This window comes from Chamaea fasciata, unplaced genomic scaffold (genome assembly GCF_029207755.1).
Source record: "Chamaea fasciata isolate MVZ Bird 193981 ecotype frontalis unplaced genomic scaffold, bChaFas1.0.hap1 SCAF_1, whole genome shotgun sequence".
Taxonomy (NCBI): Eukaryota; Metazoa; Chordata; class Aves; order Passeriformes; family Sylviidae; genus Chamaea; species Chamaea fasciata.
The window spans coordinates 49,277,871-49,302,253 of record NW_027094086.1 but is presented as its reverse complement, the minus strand read 5'-3'; the positions used below and the strand labels follow the sequence as shown (position 1 = coordinate 49,302,253).

Here is a 24,383-nt window from a genome sequence, read left to right as displayed (position 1 = left end):
GCGCGTCACACGGAACTGCGTCACGGCGGGCCGCGGGCTGGGCGGCGCGGCCGGGAGGGCGGAGGGAGGAGCGGGGAGGCGGGAATGGAGGGGAGGAGGGAATGGAGGGGAGGAGGGAATCGAGGGGAGGAGGATCTTAACCCCCGGAAGAACTCGGGGAAGGGTCATGGCGGTACACCTGTGAGCCCCGGGATTTTCTCCAGCCACTGAGAGTTTTCCTGGGGAAAAGCCCGAGCTCTCGGTCCCTGTGTACCCGCGGGGATGGGAGTGGGCGCCTGGCCTCAGTAGCGCTGGGGCCGCGCCTGCCCCTGCGCTTGTGCCTGCATTATTGCGCCCGGGTGCCGTCCTAGCGATCCGTGTCTCTATATGTATATACGGTGTGTGTATGTATATGTGCGTGTGTGTAGATACAGTGTATGCATGTGTACATAGTGTGTATTTGTGTGTATATATGCATATAGATGTGTTTATGTGTGAATATATAGAGCGTACGTGTGTATATGTAGTGTGTGCATACATAGCATGTGTGTAACATATCGTAGACATGTAGTGTAAATGCTTATATATGTGGTGTATATACAATGTATAGATATACATGCATATCATACATATGTCTTAGACATAATCGGTGTGTCATAGAGCTGTTTTCTGACTTGATAAAAGAGCCAGAGTAAGTCCATACTGTATAAAAGTATAAAAAGTCATATAAAATTTGGTTACCACAAAAAAAAAAAAAAAAAAAAAAAAAAGAAGTAGTGGTATAGGGATGTACATAATGCAGAAACTGCCTGAAGTCAGAAGTTTCAGCAGTGTGCCTTGTGTGTGCATGGGAATGTCTGTCAGAAGGTAGGTGCTAAGTTATTAAACAGTGATAATTCTCTAAAGTGAATTCTTATAAAAATTCCCACAGGAGGAGGTTGCTCCGGGAAGTGTGGATGGTTGGTGAAGGCTGTGGTTTCAGGGAGCTGATTTTTCATCCTGAAAAGCGGACTTATGATGTCCGTGGTACATCGTCTGACAGCGGGATGGCTTGTGGATCATCTCTCTTTCATCAACCATTGTGGCTATGAGATCTGTGACTCCTTTGCACACCCTGGTGGTGTCACTCGCAATATTTTTGTCACATCCACTGAAGACTGTCACAGTATTTCTACTTTTGCTGCCACCCCCTCATCAAGTGATGGTCCTCCTAATGGTCCTGGAGATGCCATAGAAACAGAAGGTAAAAGAGCAAAACTGAGATACGTGTTTCGGGAGGAGTTCTTTGATATTTCTAAGCCACATATAGCTGCAGCTCCTGAGGAGCAGCTGTGTCTGGGATGCCCTGAGGTGAGTCTGACAGAAGTAAAGGACAGCAGCAACAGAGAGGAACACCAGGAAGGAGCAAAGAGTGACATTGGAGATTCTCTTGCTACCGCTAGGAAGGTATGTTCTCTGTAACACAGTAAATTACGGTAATCCCTTGATCAACGATATACCACTAATGTTTTGCATACCTGAGTCTTTTGAGGTAGTGTAGAAGAGCAAGAACTTTTGAGGATTTGCTTGTGTCCCTCATGTCAGTAATGTGCTCTCTGTGTCTCCTAAGCAGTGGATTGCTCCCAAAATCTCCTGACACTGGTTGTGGTCAGGTACACAGCCTGAAACTTTGGTAGTTCTTGAGGTTGTACAGATTAGTGAGTTGGGAAGGACAATATGAATTTTCTTTCAGTGTTGTTCAGTACTGTTCCATGTGGACAAAAGAATATAAGAGTCACTGGTGTAAACCAGTAAGTGTAATCATGAGGACATAGTTAATTTTTGTCTTTTATTGGTAAACTGAACTTGGCAGCTGAAACTTTTAGCATGGTCCCAAAGGAGGCATGAGCACAAACTGTGCACTAGGTACCGTCAGATCCTAGTGCCATGAATAATTTTAAACAGCTTTAAGCCTATGTATCTTGTGAATGCCTGCAGCAGGTTAAGTATTTTCAGATCTTTTTGCTTATTTGATTTGTACTTGTGATAGAAAAAGAGATGGAAAATTTCTTCTGCTTTTAATGAGTTAAGTTGTAGTTGAGGTATGTTTGATTTTTTTCTCCCTTTTATTTCATCGTGGAATAATCAGGATGTTTTTGTTGTTTTTTGCTAATTCTACAGAGACGTAAAAGGAAATGTGTATTTAACCAAGGTGAACTGGATGCTTTGGAATACCATTCAAAGGTAAGTTGGAAAAAACGTATATTTTGCAAGTATGTGCTGCTTGACTTTGGGCGTCTGCAGAGTGGAGGGCATGGTTGCAAACAAATTCTGTTTTTGTAGCTTGTTTCACTGGTGCAAAGAAGGAAAGGGAAGGGAACGTCAGTCTCTCCAATCCTTATTTGAATTCATGCTTACGGAGTAGATCTTCTATGTAGATACATGTGAAGTTGCATCTGAGACATTAAAAGAGCTGGAAGCTGCATTCACTAAGTAAATTGGACTGTTTTAGACAACTGAACATTATGTTGTGATGAGTTGAATATTAGGAAGTGACTGATTTGAAATTGGCAGCATAACCTGTTCTGAAGATCAGCTCCTCATTGTTTCAGGACACTGTGCTGGAGTTATTCAATGTCTTTGTGACCAAATGTGCTTCAAAATACCTTATTCTGCATTTGAAAAAAAAAATCTTTCTCTGACATTTTATGTTGTCCTGCTAAAGCATTTTGAATGAATTGGAATTCAAGTCTGTGTGCTTATGTCAGTGATGTACTGGTGAAGATACAAACAAATTACACTGAAGCATAATTGTGAGTTGTAGAAATGTGATCTGTAGGTAATGTTTGATGTATTCTTACTGCTTTCCCAAATAGTGGTGTGAACATGAGCTAGGAGCTACACTTGCTTTCTTTCCTTTGACAAAGATTTTAGTCATATTGGGTTTTTTGCTTAAATCTGTTCCACTTGAACTACATTTAGATGATTACACATTTTTCTTTTACATGGCAACGGTCTTGTAGTAAACATGTACAGCTTGCTGATACAGTGTAGAGGTCCTGTGATTATTTTTGTGAATAAGCTGTGCATGTGCAGAATCACCTTAAAGGAGAAAACTTTGGAGTTCAGCATCAACATGAGTATGAAAACGTTACAGCTAATATATAATCATTCAACAGTAGAAATAAGGAAAGAAATAAAAAGTAGGAGTTTGATGTCTCAGAGGCTCGTGTAACTTCAAATGATACTTGGCGAATATGTGGAAAAGACAGAGTTTGGAAAAATCTGTGACCTCATTTAGCCTCTTATATCATTCACAGCTTAGAAAGTATTTGGTTTTTACTGTATTTGTGTTGTTAAAGGTTACAGCTTCACAAGTCAATCCAGTTTATTTTGGCACTCGATAAAATAAACCCGAACAACCACAATTTTGTTTCTGCAAGTGAATCTATGAATTTCAGTTGAATCTATTTATGAATTTCAGTCAGTGCCACCATAGGGAGCAGTACAAAATATGCTAAATTCCTTCAGCAGCCATTTGTTAAAACTTCTGATTTGGTTGCTTCATAATCAAGAGACTTTGTCCACTTTGTCCACCTGTGAGTTAACACATACATCTAAGAAGGTATAATTTCTAAAAATATGTTTAGTAATTCTGTTGAAGCAGTATGAACTTCTCTTATCACAAACCTAGGTACTAAAAATCTAGAACTCTGTACTCTCTGATATCTGGAGGCAGCACTATTAAATTATTAAAAAAAATTTTTTTCTTCCCCTGCCACTAATCTGGGAATTATAATAAAGCGTATTTTGTAAAACCCTCTTGTAATCTTGAGGATTCCGTAATCAGAAGCTTTTGAAACCATGGTATGCATTTGAAGCCTTTAATAAAGCCATTGTAACTGACAATGGACAAATGGATAAACCCACCTCACTGACAATCACAACTCATAAGGGCTCCATGATTTGGAAATAAAATAGGTCTCTAAATTTTGTGAAGGGAAGGTGCTGAAGTGAATGACAGTGTATATAGATCCAAGAATTGTGTCATTCTGGACTAACAGGCTACTTGAGAGGTTTTCCACTAAGGAAAGTTGCAAAAATCAAATTCTGATACTTTATTTACTGGCTGTAGTTCTGTATTACAATAAAATGCATAAACTGTTGTTTTATGAAGTGAATTGAAATGTGGAAAATGACTAATTTTTAGATCCCAGTATACATTTAAATTAAAAATGTGTTCATGGGCACAGTAACTTGAAATTAAATTAGAATTTTAAATTAAACTTCAGATAATTGCTTTGAAATTTGTTTTTGGTTGAAACAATAATACTCCACATCTGTTGTCTGAAATGTTTTATTCAGTAGTCTCTTGCTCTTTCCTTCTCCAGCCTTCTAATTATTGTAACTTTACCAAAAAATTAAAACCAGCAACAGACGTTAGCGTGGTGTCCTGGTTTTGGCTGGGGTAGAGTTAAGTTTCCTGCTTGGTAGCTGGACAGCTAACGCAGAGTTGATGGAGTGGGAATGCTCCAAATGAAAAATGAACCCAGGTTTTTTAAAAAGCCCCAGAGCCAACATACTGGAAGCTAAAGGTAGATGAGTTGCCCAAATGTCTGCACCCAGCTGCAGCTGCTTTCTCCCTTCCAGCCTGGTCGGGATAGTTTGGAAAACATCAAAGATTGTCATTTTGGGTTTAACATGAGGGTAATGTTGACAGCAACAATTCAAACATCAGTGTGTTAAGTGGTGCTTACCCTAAGTCAAGGAGTTTTCAGTTTCCCGCGCTCTGCCAGCAAGCAGGTGCACAGAGGAAGCTGGGAGGGAACATGGCCAGGACAGGTGACCTGAATTGGCCAAGGGGTTATTCCATGCATAGGATGTCATGCTCACTATATAAATGTATAAATGGTGGGAGTTGGTCAGGAGCCATGGATTTGCTATTGAGTGATGGGCTGGACATCAATCAGTAGGTGGTGAGTCATTGTATTGTGCCAGAGTTGTTTCTCTTGGGTTGTACTTCTCTCTCTCTCTCTCTCTCTCTCACTTTTTAATAATAAAGACAGTGATAATAATTCATTTTGTTTCCATTTTTAAACTGTTCTTATAGTAGCCCACGAGGTTTGCTTTTACCCTTGGATTCTTCTCCCCACCAGGGATTTGGAGGCATGTGGTGTGAGTGAATGGCTGTGTGGTACTTGGTTGCCAGCTGGGATTAGATCAAGGCACACACCTTATGATCATGCCTTTGTAGCCTTTGAGCCAATGATCTCAGTAATTGGCAAGGATCCTTTTCCATGCCTGCAGATTGAAAATGTTTTGATTTCAGTAGCATTCCCTGGTCAAGTAGATACTTGAAAGATCTTTTTTTTTTTTTTTTTTTTTTTTTTGCACCATACAGGTCAGGAAGCTCATTTGGGAAGGCACTTTGCATTTAGTCCAAGAGGGACTCAAAAGTGGTTTTCTTCACCATTCTACTGCAAAACTCAGTTGCAGGAAGAATAATGTTCCTCAACGCATTGTCTGTGGGTTGGCTGAATTATGTGAAATGGCAAAGCAGTTTCCAGCTGTGAATGAAAGTGACCATCAAGCTGTATGTGTGCTAGAGGAGGAAACCTCCAATGCAGAGCAGGACCTGCTTTCGTGTGTTGTGGAAAACAGCTCAAACTGTGCAAAGATAATTGTGTTAATGGGGCAGAAATACTTGGTACCACCAAAAAGCAGTTTCCTCTTATCTGATATTTCATGTTTACAGCCCCTGCTGAACTGTAAGTATCTTTAGGTGTTAGAATTTATCCCTTTTCTCCTGCCCAAGACGGGCAGTTGATGTCAAGATGACTCAATGAACAGATTTTAACATACAGCATCACACTGATAGCAAATGCTGCTGCAGGCTTTCAAGGTCATATTTCTAACTTTGTACAAATAGGTAAGGACTTTCCAAGGAATCTTGAGTGTTTAGGAAATTGTGTCATGGGGGGATTATTTGTCTCCAGGAGGGTCCTTTAGAAATCTCATCCAAAATACAACAGTTTGTGAGGGTGTTCTGAGCTGCTGTCAGCACAGGAGTCACATAAGCATGTTGAATTGGGACTGTGCTGCTGAGTACCTGTTCCACAGGACGAGCCTTTAGCATAGGTAGGTCCATGCTGCTGCTTAAGTGGTGGTCCTGCTGTCTTGATTTTTAGCTAGATTAGACCATGGGGAAGGGATAAGATAATGCACCTTAAAGCAAATGTTTGCTTATGGACTCATCCTGTTCAGTGGCAGGGTCTTTTTAGATTGGAATAAACTGATTTTGGAACAAAGCTGAGCAAAGTATCCCCCAGGGAAGGGAACAGTTTGAGAGGCTGTTGCACCCAGCTGGAAGGCAGCATCACTTTAGCAAGACCGCCCGTAGCATGCATGACTTGACTTTTCAGCTGCTGTGTTTCACAGCTGAGAGTGTTGGCTTATGCAAAAATCAGTGACAGGGAAATGGAGAGATCTTAGAATAAACAAGTCTTCTGTAAAAGTGGATCAAAAGATACCCAAGCCACTATCCCTAGGCCTAAGCTGACAGCATGCATCAGTCCTCAGTGCCATTCCATTAGCTTTCAAGTTGACCTGCATTATTATTATTATAACTGTTATTTTTGTTACTATCAGTCACAGCCAGGCTTTATTGGACAGTCTTACAGGAAAGATGTTGCCTGTGAGCATTAGCTGGGCATTACTGCTCTACCCTCTAGTCAGTAATTTGAGATTTTTAAATTGCACATGAGAAGAGAGGAAGCATATGTAACTTAGACATTATATTTTTTTAATTTTGGTTTTTATTGAGACGATATTCAGGAGGTAGAATCTTACTATCTAAATAAGAACTTTGCATTTGAAGTCCAAAATCTACCTAGTTAGCTGTTTTCATGTATAGGAGAGAAAGAAGATTATTATCACTCTGCTACCACTCTGCACAGCTGAGCATGTAAGATTCTCTAAGGAGTTACAGAGCAGTCCAAGAAATCTGAGCAAATGCTTTTGAAATAAACAACAGTGAATGTTAAAATAATGCCCTGACTGTAGCCTTTTTTCCTGACTAAGTCAGCTGTCCATTTTAATTATTATTTTTCTTTATCCCTTTCACCTGCCAAAAGACGAGTAATTCTTGCTGGTCAGTCCACTGTAAGGATAACATGTCCAGTGTTAAATGAGTAAGATGTAATAATCACATTTTGTGAACATCAAATACTAAGCTGTTTTTCTTACCATTGGACTCAATGAAAGAACAATTATGTTCTCTGGAGAAATAAAATTGGGGAGTTCTGTTTTTTCATGGATGTATTCTGTATATTCTATCCTCCAGCTAAAGTAAACCCAGCTTCTCCCATGAAAACTCTTTCAGTTCTTTTACTCTTGGTCATTGATTCCTGTTTTGTGCAATACGTCTAGCTATCTGTCTCTCTTTACCTCCAGTAGTGGAAAACAGTTTTCTAGGACTGGCTTGAAGCTCTACATGTCCCTGTTGGGATGATAAAAGATCAAACACGACAGGAATCTTGCATTCACGGCTGTAGCTTTTCACTCAGTTGGGTGCCTTATTACATAGCTTCTGTTGGGAAACTTGGAAAAAAAATTATTTTTGAGACTTGCACTCTGCTATCCTTTTTTTTCCCTGAAAGTCCTAAAGATATTCAAAATTTCTTGGACGTATCTGACACAGATCACATAAAAGTCCTTTCCTTAGGTAATCAGCCTAAAAATATTGAATTTTCAGGATCTGATTATCTGAATTAAAACAAATGTGTCAAAAGTCTTTTCTTATTTGGAAAGAACAGAAGAAATTTGCAGTTTTGCTGTATATCTGTTTTGACTCACAGATATTTTTAAAGCTAATTTTTTGGCTTTTTTTTCTTTTTCTTTTTTTTTTCTTTTATTTCACTTGCCAGACAAGAAAAAATATGATGTAATTGTGATTGATCCACCATGGGAGAACAAGTCTGTTAAAAGGAGTAACAGGTATGTTTTATAGTAAAATCAAAGGAACTTTGTAATCGTAGTTTACAAAGGGTAACTAACATTTTAATATATTGATCAAATCCAGGACCAGTATAACTGTGAGACTGTAGCTTACACTTGTAAATATTTTGACACATGATTACCTTCAAATCTATGGACTGTCTTAGGTATTTCACTGAAATGTGTTGGATACTTGGCATGCAAAATATTTGCAAGAGTGAATCTTAAATTATCTAGCTGGTGAATGTTAGTCCTTTACAATGAGCGTATGGATTCAGCTGTTTTGTAGGGCCCAGATCATACAGATGATAGCTTGTAATTAATAGGGCTCCTTCAGTGAGCATAAAGCTAGATAAATGTGTAAGTATTTCCAGGGCTGAAATCTTGCTCAGAAGTTTGAGTGGGTTTTTATTTAATTTGAGGTGTAGCTTAAGCTTCAGTCTAATGTTTAGAAGAATGTGATAATGCAGCAGTAAAATCCTCTAGTGCAGTAGGAACTCTGAGTACTGAAGTTTATGAAGTCATTAACTTAAGTTTTTATGGGCTTCCTTCACTGCTGAGTAATATCATGTTTATGCTAGTGGAGTCCTCTTGACTACCATAGAATTGTATCTGTTTGAAAGAAGGGTAGGCAGGAAATACAGCCTTACAATTTTCTAGAATAAAGTTTGCTGTAGCTTTTGAAGCTTGTTATGAAGACATAGTTTTTAGATGCAGAGACTGGTGAGTAGGCTTTCCTTTGAAAGCCTTCAGAAACCTCTAGAAACTCTCATTCAAATGTCTTTCTTGAGTATTTAAGGTACTCAGAAGAATTGTAGTTACTAGCATAAGTTAGTCACCAAGATCCTGTCTCCCTTATAAAATAAAGGCAAAATGTGGAGGAGCTATCACTGCTCATAACTATCTTGTTGGCAGCTAATCATTGTGAAGCATTTCTCATCGGGGTGAATCTTTTTTCCTCTGGCCTGTCTAGTCCAAGAGGTATTTTGGATTTTATACTTGTTTACTGTTTCTCACCATGGCATTGTGTAGGGTCCTGCATAATCACATAGTGGCTGCTGATTTTCATTAGGCAGTGTGTCAATATTTTTGGTGCTGTGATGTGTAGGTTCCACTAACTACAGTTTATTAATAATGTAGAATTGCATCATGAAAAAAAATGGTAGAACAGAACAGGATCTGGAAAGCATCCATGATTCACTGGTGTAGCATTCAGTTAGCTCAGAAAAGTGCAGAATGATTTTGGATAACCTAGAGAATTTCTACCATGGCAGATAATTTAAAAAAATGAACAACTTCTGAAAATAATTGGAGAAATTACTGTCTTTCATGACCTTTTAACTTGCCATTCAAATTAGTGTTGCCCTTGCAAGTGACTCACTTGTCATTTTCATTCAGTAGAGAGTTTATTATAAGACATGAATAGTATTGCATTGCCTAAGAAGCTACTGTTCATTAAATAGCTTTGTACTGGGACAAAGGTGAGAATATTGAATTACAGCTAATAGTTCTTACATGAAACATGGGCTTCTAAACTTCTTCAGAGTCACAACTCATAATGCTTTATTTTGAGGGATAGTGGAAATACATAGTTCAATGTTCTGCTCAGTAAAGTTCATGTACATACACAAATGATATTTATATAAAATCCTTCAGAATTGTCCACTGGGTGTCAGTCTTGAACTGTTTTTATGACCTAGATTGTCAGGAGATAATTCTTGAAGTGACTGGTCTGTGTAATTTTTTTTTAATTCATTTGTGTTGCTTTGCAATTTTTATGGTTGGTATATGCTAATTTGCTTTCTCACTATATTGGCATAGGTATAGCCACTTGTCTTCGTGGCAAATCAAGCAGATTCCTGTACCAGCACTAGCTGCTCCAAATTGTCTTGTAGTCATGTGGGTGACTAATAGACAGAAGCACTTACGTTTTGTTAAGGATGAACTTTATCCTCACTGGTCGGTGAAAACACTTGCTGAGTGGCACTGGGTAAAAGTAAGTTCTCAATTTTTTTTGTTGCTTTCTTGAAGACTGAGAAGACTTGCACTATGTCACTTCATGTTCTTCTAATTTATCTGTTTACTACCATGTGCTTCTATAATTGAAAGCTATGATACCATCAGTATCCTCCTTTTTGTAAAGGAAAAAGTCTTGGAAAAATATCGGATATTAAAACCTTCTACTGTATATTTTTAACTCTCTTGTGTCAGATTACTACAGCTGGAGAATTTGTATTGCCTTTGGATTCTTTGCACAAAAAACCCTATGAAGTTCTTGTATTGGGGAGAGTTCAAGGAGATGTAAAGGAAGCCTTAAGGTATGTCAGGATATTCATAGTGAATGCCTTTTTTTGCAGGATTCCCTTTGTATGTATCACTTACTCATAATGCATTATAACGTCCCTAAATCTCTTGGCTGATTGTGGCTTTAAAGATAGCCTTGTTAGCTTTGGAATAAGAGAGTGCCTTAATGAGATTAAAGGATGGAACCCTCTGTTTGTTTGCATCTGCTGCCTTGGGGAACTGTCTTGGACAAAAGCCTAGTGGACAGGGCTTCCTTTGCTGACAGGTTCTCTTGGACCACGAGTCCTTGGCACAGGCTGATGCCATTTAGGGGATGCTGCTGTTGTTCCGCACATGAAGACATACAGGCCTACATTGTTTGTTCTCAGTGTCTTTGCATGGCTATTCTTTTGTTTTGTCTAAAGCCTCAATGATTTCATAAACTGTAATTTTATGTGTTATGTCTGAGCAACATTTAACTTCCCTCCAACTTCCCTGAAGTTTGTGAATAAACATTCTGTGTGTTATCTTCCATCTGAAGTAGCTCTGCAAGAGCTGTAGCATCACACTGGGTAGCATTCATTCTCATGGTTCTTTTCTTCTCTGATTTATATGACAGGAAATCTGAAGGTGTTCTTCCAATTCCAGAGCACCAGTTAATTGTCAGCATACCCTGCAGTCTGCATTCACATAAACCTCCTCTTGCTGGTATGTTTTGGGTTTTTTGGCTAATGTTTCTGTAGCACAGTGGACTTGAACGTCTCATTCTGCATTTGCTAAGCAATTTTACTCAACAGCACTTGTTGTTACTCAACATGTCTAAAAGTGTTCTGAAACCCCTCAGTCTTGATCTCAAAAAATGAATGTGAAAACTAGGACTTCATGTATTACTGTGTGAACATTTTGGGTAGACATGTAGAAAAAATGTTGCCTTTTTCAAAATTTTTCTTTTAAATACTGCAAAAACAGTTTTACAAATGTGTCATGTATGAAGTTGTGGCAAATGACCTAAAGTACCTTGTCAGGGAGAGAACTTTGGGAATACATAAAATAGGAAAGCAGAAACCTCTTTCATTATTATGTAATCCTGAAATAAATGTTTACATATCTGCATGAATTGATTATATGCCTGCAGTACAATTATGCCATTAAATAAAAAAACTTAATTATTTTAAGACCACTAATAAGAGGCAACAAATAAGGCATGACCACTTGTTTCTGAGGAGTTGTATTTCACTCACTGAAATTGATGCAGTAATTCCAGCCAGCCAATTAGTGTGGGTATAAAATCAACTTTTTACAGTTAGTTCAAAGAATTGTTCTGAAGCATTTTGACTAATTTCATCAATAGGAAGTGGTACTACTTTCATCATTACAGCATCTTAGAACCTTACAAGACTGGTGAGAGATATTTTTAATACCTCTCATAAAAACTATTTCATCCTCCACCGAGGGGGAAGCTTGTGATGAGTCTGCAAGTATTCCAGGTGTTTCAAATTCACATCAGAAAAGGCAGGTAGAAAAAATGTTTAATGCCCTTGGAGAGGAAAGGTGTCACACTTTGCTTCACTGATATGCTTTCCTTTTTCTCTTCCCAAGGGGTAGAACTACTTTTGATCTGAGCAATTGTACCTCCAGGGATGGTCTAAAATATGTATTTGGGGGCTTGCATTTATTAAATCACCATATATATGTATACATACATACACATACACACGTACACACCTGTTAAAAAACTAGTAGAAAGGACATACTTTGGTTAGCTGAAAATAGAAAAAAAAGATGGACAGTTCTAGGAGGATCTTTTTTACCATCCTGAAGCCACATCTTTTAAGAATTAGGGCTACAGCAGGAGGTGTGTGTGTTGATTTAAAGTAATGAACAGTGGGGTGGTTATTTATGAGGCTGTCACCTAGAGTCTCTTTAGCAAGCCAATACTTAGCAGCAAACTTGGACAGAAACAGGAAACTCATGAGGTATCCAAGGGTGCAAACCAGCAGTTTGGATGTATTATAGAAAATTTTAGTGCAACAATGGTCCTTGGAACAATTCTTTTGTAGGGCAGAATCTAGAAACTGTATTGGAGAGTACTTTTTAAATTATAACCATGAGTGGACTTTGAAAGAAATTGTCATTGCTAATTTCTTGTGTGTATTTCTTGAGTCGTCACTTAAGTGATGGGTTTTGATACCATTGTGCAACATTTGTGTTTCTCTTTGAAAAAAATGAACTTGCTGTGGAGCAATATGAATGATTTAAAAGGTTTTTGTGAAAATACATGTATATCCTATAGCTTTTTGGCAGGTCTGTGCAAAATGCAGTTATGTAATGAAAAGGTAGACCATAAAGCAAAAGCTGATTGCTGATGTTTTGACTTCTGTGCTGTACAAGGTGTTGCTTTCATGACCAGGCAATATTCTCAAGCAGCCAGTAGAGAGCAGCTGAGCTACATCCTAGAGAGGTTCAGAAGAAATTTGAACAGAAGCAGAGATTTGGCAAGGGGGGAGAAGGACACTTGATGAGTCACACACATTCTTTATGCTTTGTTTAAGTAGTAACAAAGCCAAAAATATTAATATTTACTGATGCTGTCTGGCACTTTGTTTCTTATTACAACAATAAAGGTTGTATGTTGGTACATATGTAGCCACTTAATGACTGATTATAAGAGTTTGTCTCTCTGGGGGAAGAGAAAGATTTAAATTAAAGTAAGCCATCAGAAAGAGTTGTTTGCGTTCCTACAGTGCATTTAACCGTGAAATTGCAACTGCAGGGGTTTTTGGTGATGCATGTGCTGTGTTCAATGCTTAGAGCTCTAATATGTCATTGTAAATGTACTTAAGCTGCTTTATGCAAATGTGTTAAAATCAAATTTTATTACTCCAGGTTTTGATTCAAATAACAGCAGGTTTTCTTCCTAATTCAATTCAATGCTGCTCTTAGAGAGCACAAAAGATACTCTGTTACAGATATGTACCAAGTTCTACATAACTTCAAATCACCTTTTTTCATTTTCCTATATTCAATTGTTCTTGTTATAGCCATTGCTCTTCCAGTTTTTAAGTATATGCATTTATTATTAGGAAACAATGCTGTTGTGTAGGAGTTTGTCTAAAAGCACTGGAATTAATTCTTGGCTATGTTCTAACCAATTTGCATATATTTAGCAGAACTATGCAATGAGAAGTCATGGGAACTCCCTGCTCCTGTGGCAATGATGGCTTATTAGGCCATGTTATAAAGTTTTTCTTGAAACTAAAAAAAATAAATTCCTTTTGTTTCCTTATGTACCTTGTGAGCCCTTGCTGTAAGACTATTTGATAGGTGCATCAGCATCTAGGTTTAACTTGAACTTCAGGAAAGATGCAGTGCTGTAAAGCTATCTTTGAGCTGGATTTCAGATTGTTTTCTGGTCCTGCTCTGTTCAGCGTTTAGACAGATTGGGCAATGAGGACCTCTACATTGCAAACTCTTTTGAAGGGTTATTTTAAACTGAGGTAATTGTGTGCTTTGTGCTTTGCATGGCTCACTGCTCTGGTGGTGAAAAAGCAGACAGTTATTTGCACTTCATATATTCAGTTTGTCAATGCAGAACCTGCGTTTTAGGCAGTGGAAGTTCAAACAATAAGGAGAAACTGTTGCTTGTTTCAAAGGTAATTCTTTCTTTTGCTCATTTAAACATTTTTAGGAGCATGCATCTTCAATATGTGTTTGGGATTAGGAGTATGAAGGTGTGGCAGGTCTCCTGCCTGACCACTGGATTGTGCTTCAGAATGAAATGGGTTTTCTGGAACTGTTGTGTCTGCCAGCTGGCTTTGTGCTTGCTTCACATGTATTAGAGCATTAGGTGCTCAAGTATAAGTATCTGAGTTGCTGTCATAGTGTTTGTGACACCTGCAAGTGATAAAGAACAGGCTGTTTATCATCTATTTAACCTGTTTCCCATCAGTGGTATGTGTAAGTGGATAGAAGTTGTTGTGTGCTGGGTTTTGTTTTTCAATTTGTTCCTGTTGTAGAAAAACTCAATACTTAATTTTTCTACTGGTGGAGCTCCTCTAAGCTGTCTTCAGAGGAAAAAACCCCAAGGGTTTGCTTGAGGGCTGCAGATCAGATCCATGTGTGTTAAAATAGCCTACTGGTGATGTAAAGGTCTAACAAAGGAGATGTAATTTGTAACTTGAACACTGATTTTTCATATTTTAAGGAAACCAATGTAATGAGATTTTAAGCAAACAAAATTCAGTTCTTTTGATATGGTAATTTCATTGCAGCGCAAGTTACTGCCTGATGTGGTTGTGTAAATGCCTACAATCTAGCAATGAAGAATCATACTATAATGTGATCTCAAATTATATGTAATATGTCTCTTTTTTTAAAAAGCCCTCTAAGTTTAAAAAGATGCTGTCTCTGCCAGAAGGAGAGATTCCTGTGACTTCATATTTAAATTCTATAACCAATTTGATAGAAAGGCTGGCACGTGTTTCCTGCTTCTGCTGAGCTGATCGGTTTCTTGGCTACCCCTTTTTTGCTTTCTGGTGAACCAGTCTTTGAGGTTGGTTGAATGTCTAAAGTGTGCTTTTCAAATTTGTTCTTTTAGGCATGAAAGTTTTTGGTGCCTATTAAAACTGCTTTGGATTACTGAACCTAGTGCCATGATGACATTTTTAACTTATGAATTTTAAGATCTACCACCTCTCTGGGAAATCTGTTCAGTGCTTCAGCACCCTCATTGTAAACAATTGTTTCCTTATATCTAGTCTGAATCAATCCTATTTTAGTTTAAAACCTTTATCCCTTGTCCAATTGCTGTAGGCCCTGCTAAAATAACATTTTTGCCTTCTTTCTTATAGGCCCCATTTAAGCATTGAAAAGCCACAGTAAGGTCTCTCTGGAGCCTTTTCATCTCCAAGATGAACAACCCCAACTCTCAGCTTGTCCTCCTAGGAGAGGTGCTCTAGCCCTCTGATCAAATTGTCAGCAAATTATGCACAAGAAATTCTTATCTTAATGAAGCTGTGAAAAGAACAATAAATTTTACCACTTTTTTATTATGATGGGTTTGCAAAATGGTATTAAGCCGCTACTTGTAAGTGGTGTCTAATTAGATGAACTCCCATGACACCAAACAATGCATGAGTTTTCTGTCAGAATGTACATTTTCCTCTAAACTTCCCAGACTCTTCTCTGCAAATGTTAGATTTGTTTAAACATTTTATCTTGCCTCTAAAAGAAGCAGGTTTTTGGAATGAGATTCCTTCTGGTAGCAGTATTTTTCAGCTTAAAAGCTGCCTTGATGATAACCCATCTGAGACATTCGTGTGACATTTGTTAAAGATTGGGAGAAGGCAAATAGTTTATTATGCCATGCCAAAATACAATAAAGCCTGGAAACACAAATTAAAAATATTTACAGAAAAATTTTTAATATACTGGTGCTTTGGAAGAGGTGACCGTGTAGGTAGGAAATGCATCTGGGGTTGGCTAACACTAGAAAGTGAAGTGGGTGCTCATCTTTCTGCAAGAGGAGCAATCCATGGCCCGTTCGGCTGGAGTCTCACATAGGGCATCTGTGACTGGCAGGCTTGATGCAAAAAGTCAGTACTTGGACTGCAGCAAAAAAAAAAGAAAAAAATATCTCCTGTCATACTTTGATGTATGCTGACTGGATGTGTTGTTTGTTTATGCTTTTGCAATTATCATATCTGAAGAGACTGAGTGAAGCAGCAAAACATTGGACTTATGAGCTGTATTTTTAAGCGACAAAGGTTCAGAAATCACTGGCAGATCTGATTTAAAAGTGACCAAGGTATCCTTTGGGATATGTTTCCATAATTTTTCTTCTTTTATGTTCAGCAGCAAAACAAAAAACTTAACATGCAATTTTTAGTATAGATAAGTTTCTCAGTCTTTCTGCCTTCTCTGTGTCTGGTGCTCGTTAAACCTTTGCTTTTCTCATGCATGTTTTTGTACACAAAAATGTTTTTGTAGATATTTCATGAAACCTAGTCAAGAAGTTTCTTGAACCAGCCACAGACTAAATGGTTCTGTATGACAAGTAACACATTTAACAATAAACTCTTTTCAATAAAACAAGATCTTTTCAAGATCTTTTCAAGCAAAATGCAAGATCTTTTTCTATCACTCCAAGAATACCAGTCCTGATCAGTGACACAGTTGATGTTTAGTGACAGGCATCTTTATATTTGGATTTAGGCAGTAAAAATGTCTAACTGTAAAAGAATTTTGAGATTTATGTTACTGAATAACAGTAACAGTTATAGAAATATCTTTTCAGCTGCCAGGTTCATATTGGGGTAAAAAATAGTTCCTGCATTTTATAGCCCTTTTAGTGCTATTATTATTTAACTGGTATTTCTTATTATATCTTTTAACAGTTATCATCATTACAAAAATACTTTTATCCCCTTTAAACTACAGAGGAAAAGAGTCTAATTAAGGTTGTAATTAAGAAAAGGGTTTATTTATTTATTTATTTATATTTAGAAGTATTGTCCCCGTGTTATTGGTGCTAAGTGAGGCTGTAGGAGGTGTTTGGTTGATATTAGTGAAAAATTCAGAACTCATCTATGTAGAGGCTGAAATAAATCCTCCTTCCTTTTCTCTAAATGAAAACCAATAAATCAAGGCTATTGAAGGCCTTGACAGTATTGTTCAGAATCTCAAGGGCACTTATTTAAAATTACTTTCTCACTATAAATAGTCCAGCTGTTTGATGAAACCTCTGAAATTAATTTGCTGTCTCTCCCTTTTTTAATGAAACATCCATTTTTTTCATCCCCTAGCATCACAGGGAGAGGTTTTACTTGTTTACTGTTGTTATTTGTACCATTGTCATTGTTGTTGTCTTCTTTTTTTTTTTCTCTTGCACAGCAATTTTGGCAGAGTTTATCAAGCCAGATGTGGAATGCTTGGAGTTGTTTGCTCGCAACCTACAGCCTGGCTGGACCAGCTGGGGAAATGAGGTCTTGAAGTTTCAGCACATTGATTATTTCACTCTTCTGCAGAATGAAAACTGAGCTGGGTCTTAGATATCTATACCTTCTAAAATCCCACATCTTCCCACGGGACTCTTGAACTTAACTTTATTACTGATGGTGCATCTAAAGGTAACAGAAGTAAAACCAATTGCATTTTAGTTAGAATTCTTTAAGTGATAAGATATCTGTTTAATACTATCACCCCTCTGTGCAAGGTGGTCCCTTATTTTGATGATCTGAACATATTCAAATACTTATGTTGTTACCAAAAATCAGTAAAGATAAAACTCCTTAGCAAGCAGTGTAGCATTAAGAAGCAGTCATTCTTTGTTTGGCTGGATGCATGAGGTAGTATCTCCTCTGAAATATTGTGTTTGCTGACTACAGAGAAAGCTCCTGTTTATATACTGTATTTTACATATATATTCATTGACCTTGCTGAATAACATACAGATGATAATAATTTCCCCAAAATCATTAGCAATGTTCCCTCTCTTTGCACACACATTCTTCTGTCTCAGGGGTTTCTTTGGTGGTTCCTGGTGGTCAGCCACCCCAAAATCATATTTGACCATCCAGTGAACTGGTAAAATGTTGGCATAACTGGTCTGGTTACTCTGCAGTTTTCCTTCTTGGTCAATGTTTAACATGACCCTGGAGAGTAAGTTTTGTGTGGTTTTATAGGCTTGTGGTTTTTGAAGAATGATCACATTAACCCACCAGGTGCAAACAATTCTTCATCTGCCAACAATGTTAAGAGTGTAAGTTCATCCCTGTTCCTTTTCAAACCTCAAGAAAAGAACGATATTTTAAAGTGTTCTCACTGCAGCTATCAAATCTGAGCTGGTAGGACATTGATACTGCTGTACTGTAGCTCTTGTGTTATTTTTAAAGAATTATAATGTATTGTTTTTAAAGAGTCAATGGAAGTAAACAGTTCTGAATGATACATGTTTTCTTAAAGATTTTTTTGCAAAACAGTGGATTTTGAACTAAAATAGTTATGAAGGCAGTGTATCTTCCTACATGTTTATATATGTCTGTCTGCCTCAGAGAAAATAAAAGGAGCAGTGCTTATTTTTGTTGGCACATGAATTCTTGACTGACCATATTCTATGTAAAATTACACTTTTAAAACAGTAGGCAGTTCTCTCTTTGTGTATATAGTGTTAATTTTTTGAATACATTGTAAACGATCGGTCTCAACATCTTAAAAATTCTGAAATTTTAACAAAATACATGTATTTTAAAAAAACTTCTCTCCTTATGTTTTGGAACATTATGAAGCCTGCCAGTGAGCTGTGTTTTTCAGCTAACATAAAAATGATCCCTTTTAAAAGAATTTAAAGAATGGTGCACTTTGTGTATCGTTTGCTGTGCTTAGACTTAACTTTGAAAAATACAAAGAAAATGTAATGAGGCCTCTGCCACTTACTCATTTGCAGCAGTAGAGGCAGAGGTGCTGGACAAACTGATTTTCTTGATGGCAGGCTCCTGAGTTCTGACTGTTCATAATGGAGAACAAAATACACTGCCTAACTTCTTTACGTTCATTTCCATTTTGATAGTCTGGTAAGCTGTGAAGATTTTTTAAAGTTAAACTTCAAATGTTAGCAGAGGATTTTTTGATAGTTTTGTAATAAAAATGAAGATAAAATCTTGTGTCTTATTTGCAGATCCAGTTTCTGTATTACTGTTCAGTTTCATGTTTTGCCTATTGGAGCAGTGGAGTTAATAACACAAAGAAAATGCTTTTTTCTCTCTTCTCCGACAGTTAAACATATACTCAGAATACATAAATAATGTAACAATGGAAGTAGTTACCTGAGAAAACGTTTCTTGCTACATGATTTTATTTAGTATGCTTTTTAAACTGGCAGTAGGTAAGCAATTTTACTTACAGCTACAAGGGATAGAAGATTCTTTATTTGCTTTTAGTTTTATAAGACATTCCCTACCTGGAACTTCTGCTTTCCCAGTCAGAATTCCCCTGCCCTCCCAAAAGGCTCTCATTTAGTACTAAATGATGTATGGGACTCAAGCATGGAATAAATGATAACTGCTGCACTTATCTGGTTTTCCCTTTGTACTCTACAAAACGGCACAAGAAATGACAATATTGTCTGTTCCACATCCGCTGCTATGAACAACTCCAGATTATTGCTTTAATTACAGCTAAAAGAAAGATGAACAGTCTTAGAGATCAGGAAACCACCTTTCTGCTTTGAGCTAAGCAGCAGAACCCTTCTAAGGGGATAACCTTCTTTGGGCTGTTTAAGAATTGATGATGTTATTAATTTGTCTTTTCTGTGGAGTCCCTTTGCGAATAGTGGCTTTCTAGAATCCTAGAATAATTAAGATTGGAAAAGGCCTCTAAGATCAAATCCAGCTGTTAACCTGTCATCACTGTGTTCACCACTAAACTGAAGCAGCTGAGCAGCTACTTCCAGCACCTGGGAATCCATCCTAAGTATGGCTTGTATGTAGAGGACTTGTGCAGACAGACTCTAAGCTTCTCAGGCTAAGTCAAAAGTTGAAGATTGGAACTTGTGTCATACCTGATCCGGTCCTAAATAGTTACAAAATAGTGCCTTGGACACCTGTTGGCTGTTTTTCCACTGCTCTGTCCATGAAGAAAACCTTGTGAGTATGACAGAAGTGGTGTTCCACATCTGCAGCCAACCTGAAACCATTGCCTTTTCTCGGGAGGAGAAAGCCTGTTGCTAACTTGGAAAACTCATGGTGATATTAGCCGTTGATAGGGTCATCTTTTAAACATAGGTATTTGCCTGTAATGCTTAATTCATAATTTAGATAGCTCCTTACACTTTTCCAGTTGTCCAAGACCCCAGCTGTTCCTAACCAGCCATCAGATTGTTCAGTGTCTGTCAAAAGATCCTCCTGAGACAGAATCTGCAGCATACTACTGAAAGATCCATGATGAGTGAAACCTGCTAATATAACAAGACAATTTAAGATCCAATTTCCTTTTCTGTTATATATATCAATTGCTCAGAGGGAAAAATGCCCTCTCTTGTGTCAAGCCATGTATAAAAAAGAAAACTTGCTCTGAAGAGTTTACAAAGTTGGTAAGAAATGAAAAAAAAAGGGAGAAGATAAGGATGGAGGGACACAAGATAGTAATGAGATGTTGAAGGTGTACGTAATAAATAATAGCCTAGATATTATGCACATCTTCAGTATTCCTAAGGAATTGTACGGTTGTATCCCCTATTTTAAATTGGATTTTCTTCTTTTGTATTCTGGTATCACACATTCAAATAAAAAATAGTTGGAGTGTTTATTTTACTTACAACATTAACAAAATAAAAAGGTTTTTTAAGGTATAAATTCTTGTGGCAGCTTGGAGAAGTGACAACTGTGATTACTCAAGAATTTTCAAAAGGTATACTATTTGGTACACCTGTTTTATTTTAGCAGGACAGTGGTAAAAGTTTCTTTGGCTAGCTGTTCTCTACTACTTAAAGCATTTTAAAATTATGTCTTATTGCAAAAAACCTCAGCTACATTGTAAAAAGAAGTAATTGTAAGCTTTTTCTATACATAGAGTACATCAAGTGTCATAATCAAACTTACTTTTATGAATCTTCAGGTTTGAGTATGATTTTGAAATGTCAAATTAGCATATGACCTTTACTTGTATTTTTAAACTTCTGTGAAGTAAAAAGAATTATATCAGTAAGATATGTTTTTGGAATAGTGATTGCTAGGCATGTACTCCTGTGGAAACAGCAAAACTTCTTTTGCAAGATTAAACATTATTAAAGAAGTAAGTGAGAAGGTTGTACCTCTTCATAGCAATCAGCTTGGAAAGATGTCAGCAGCAGCAAAGGGTTGACTTTTTAAAATAGATTGCCAAAGTACATAAACAACTATAAATTACAGGAGATAAATGCTTCTCTGCCTTGATAATTGCGTTTGTAAGCCTCATCATACCATTAAAGATTTGCCTGCTGTTTATTTTGGGATGGATGTAACAGAAAGAATGGAAGGTGGCTAGGGAATAGCCAAGGGCTAAGAGGTATGTTCCAGTTGCTGAAAGAAGTCCTGTGGTGTCCTAGCTGGCAGGTTTTTTCATAGAATAATAGAATAGTTTGATTTAAAAGGGACCTTTACAGGTCATCTAGTCAAACCTCCCTGCAATGAGCAGGGATCTCTTCATCTGGATCAGGTTGCCAAGAGCCCTGTCCTACCTGACCTTGATTGTTTCCAGGGCTGGGTCTGCCAGGTTTTTGTAGAGAGAATTGTGTATGTGCATGTGTGTGTGGAGGCAAAGCTGACCTGTTGGAGTAGTGTGAATCAGTGGTATACAGTGCTTTGAATAACAATGATATGTGCATTGCTAGAAATTGAATTTTTTTTTTTTTTACTTGTCAGTGTCCTAACGTTACCATTTTGTGAGGAAAAGGTACTATTTATTTGGTTAGAGATGCCCCAATACCATAGATGGTTTGAAAGCTTGCCTGGGGGCTGTGTTTTTCCTTGGTAATCTACTGGAAGTATAGCATTGACACTGATAAGTTAACAGCATAGCAGCTGCCAAGGTGTGTTCCCATGACCCTGGCCACATCTCAAAAGTATGGGAAGCCTGCAGGGACAGGTTCCATTGGTTCTTTGGCAGCTTCAACATGCCTTGACATCACTTAAATGACATCAGAGCTGCTCTAGTGAGGCTGGGTCGCTTTTCTGGGCCTAGCTATGAGGACTTTCATTGCTGGCGTAAAGGAGTTGAGATTATCACCTTACCTTGTCAGGGTTGTTCTTCAAGTAGACTGAAAATTTTCTAAAGAAAGTTGCTTCTTACTTGCAAACATTTTTTTATTCAACTAACTGAACTCTTTGTGTGCTGCAGAACCCGGGCTTTCAGCTCTGGGTCGGAGCCTGCCACATGAGCTGTTTTGGGATTAAAGAGTGGGCCATGCCCTGAGGGCTGAAATTCAAAATGCCTCTGGTCTTGAGACATCCAGGAATTCTTGGAAGTACTCTGGCTGCCAAACTTCGGGCAGAGCTCTGTAGTTGTCCTCCCCTCTGGCTTTTTGGCTTTTTAGCTACCTGTCTTACAAAAGAAAGGGCTGGGAGGCACTGTTGGTGCTGGAGTCTCGACACTGAAATCACAGTGCCCTCTTAACAAATGCATCATCTTTCATCTTTTCCCTGTGATGAGAAAATCTGGAATTTCTATTGCTTGTTTCAGAGTATTTGTATATTTCAGTTAGTAGGTTGCATTTACTTACAACAAAGTTTGACTTTCTATAAGCTTTGGTTTTTACTGCTTAGTTCTTCCTTCATCCTTCCCTATTTCTCAACTGGTTTTCTTCAATCTAATATTCATTTACACATTAGTAACTTTATTTTGTTATTTGTTACTGGAGGTGCCTTTAGATTTCTTTTAACTGTTGGGAAGGCTTGTCTGTAAAATTGCATGGTTTGAATTTGTTTGTTACTTCTCCACAAACAACCGTAGATAAAAGAGTGTGGCATGGGATTGGAAACATGAATCTGGTGGTTAGGGAGAAAGGAGGGGCTGCTTAGTAAATGTAAGCAGGAGGATGGGAAGTTGTGGCAATAGCAAAATTGGCCGCTGCCACAAGAACATAAAGATGGGCAAGCCAAATGTGAGAAAGGTATGATTTCTCTGTTGCCTAGTTTGTAAGTAAATAAGTTAAATAGGACAACAGTACCATAGCAGGACTACTTTCCACAAGGGGATTTTTGTTTTTTAATTTATCAGTTCTCTGGTGCTACCTGTTCGATAACAAAACAACAAAGTAAGGCCTCATTTGATGATGTTTATGGAAATGATAGCCCTGATGGAATACAGGAGACTTTTTTCAAAATAGCTGGGGAGATAGTATTCATGGTTAAAATACTACTACTAAATGCTGTGAATGCTGCAAATGCAAAGTCTGAGTAAGATTTTCCTCCCCTATTGTTCAAAATGCAGTGGCATGTCTTCTTTTTTCCCGTGTCAGTAAGTAAATGGTCTTAAAATAAAATAGTAGTATTGCTTATCACTAGTTGGAATGTTTGGCACCCGTATTCAGTTTTCCTTTTCTTGTGTAAAACCCAAACAACGACTTATGCCGAGGGAGAATGTCAGACATTCTCATTTTGTCTGTAAGTTGCCTCCATTTGCCTCAGATTGTGGAGCCTACCGTCCTTTAATCACCTGGGATCAGTGGAATACTCATTTTTGCCTGTCTTAGACCTCTTTTTTCCCTTCTCTGTCCTTCCTTAAAGAGTATTTCTGTAACACATAGTTATGAGATGAGACAATAAGTTATGTATAAGAAAATGAGGGTCTGTAAAGAGGAAAAAAAAAGACAAAGTGGGAAACAGTGCTCAAAATGCAGTGGAATAATGAGAATTGTACACTTCACAGCTAGAGCCGCTGCTCATGGTTCTCTAAAACCATTGCTCATGGAAAAGCTCATACACACATTTGAGACTTTATTGTAAAGATCTGTAAAGATCCATCTCTTCACCTTTTTGGAGATGGAGGCATTTTTCAACACAGAAGTGTGGGTGCAGTTCCCCTGGCTAGCATTTTTAGCAAAGCAGATGTTGCACGCTGCTGGTTACAGGTCAACTGCAGAATCGTACAAAAAATCTAAATTTAATTTCTGACCTTTTTTCAGCACAAATACAAACTATGGCCACAGACTGGCTACTGTGTAGAAAATGAAATGCATCCAAGGTAAAACCAGCACAAAGGCAGAAATAAGTTAGAAATTTAAGAATAGCTAATAATGTAATAGGCTAAAAATATCAGCATCATGGGTCATGATTTTACAGGATCATTAACTGGAGTTTGTAGCTAAATTTTACCAGTTTATTTAATAGCACTGTCTTGTAGCAGCTATATACTATTAATTCAGGAGACAGCTTATTGGAAATATTCTTATGACACTGTTACTGCTCTCAAACTATTCTATGTGTGTTTAAAACTATTTGCATCTTTCATTACTCTGTGCACTCCGAAAGTTAGGCTGAGTTCAGAAAGAAAGTATGTGTCCTTTTCTGAGGTTCATGGTTCATCTATTAGTTCATTTAACTTCAAAAAGATCATTATGACATTAAAATTACATTTTTCCACATCAAAGTGACCCAGTCAAGACTTCTGTTGAA

The 24,383-nt window shown here is 37.7% G+C and overlaps 1 protein-coding gene across 5 annotated transcripts; it reads left to right on the top strand.

Annotated features, from left to right (window-relative positions):
* The first annotated feature begins 158 nt into the window (after positions 1 to 158).
* METTL4 (methyltransferase 4, N6-adenosine) lies at positions 159 to 20,795 on the top strand. 5 transcript variants are annotated; one of them, XR_010720746.1, is made up of 9 exons: positions 159 to 1,425; positions 2,140 to 2,202; positions 5,360 to 5,726; positions 7,884 to 7,953; positions 9,775 to 9,949; positions 10,165 to 10,271; positions 10,856 to 10,944; positions 17,128 to 17,363; positions 18,911 to 20,795. XR_010720746.1 is itself a non-coding variant. In XM_066182807.1 (9 exons), the coding sequence occupies exons 2-9, from the start codon at positions 994 to 996 to the stop codon at positions 17,271 to 17,273; spliced, it is 1,449 nt and encodes a 482-aa protein (XP_066038904.1). In that variant the 5' UTR covers positions 159 to 377; positions 911 to 993; the 3' UTR covers positions 17,274 to 18,183. The 5 variants fall into 5 exon arrangements, 4 of the variants coding, with proteins under 4 accessions (XP_066038904.1, XP_066038894.1, XP_066038917.1 ...); XM_066182807.1 differs by lacking the exon at positions 18,911 to 20,795 and having other exon boundaries at positions 159 to 377; positions 911 to 1,425; positions 17,128 to 18,183; XM_066182797.1 differs by lacking the exon at positions 18,911 to 20,795 and having other exon boundaries at positions 17,128 to 18,183.
* The last annotated feature ends 3,588 nt before the right edge of the window (positions 20,796 to 24,383 follow it).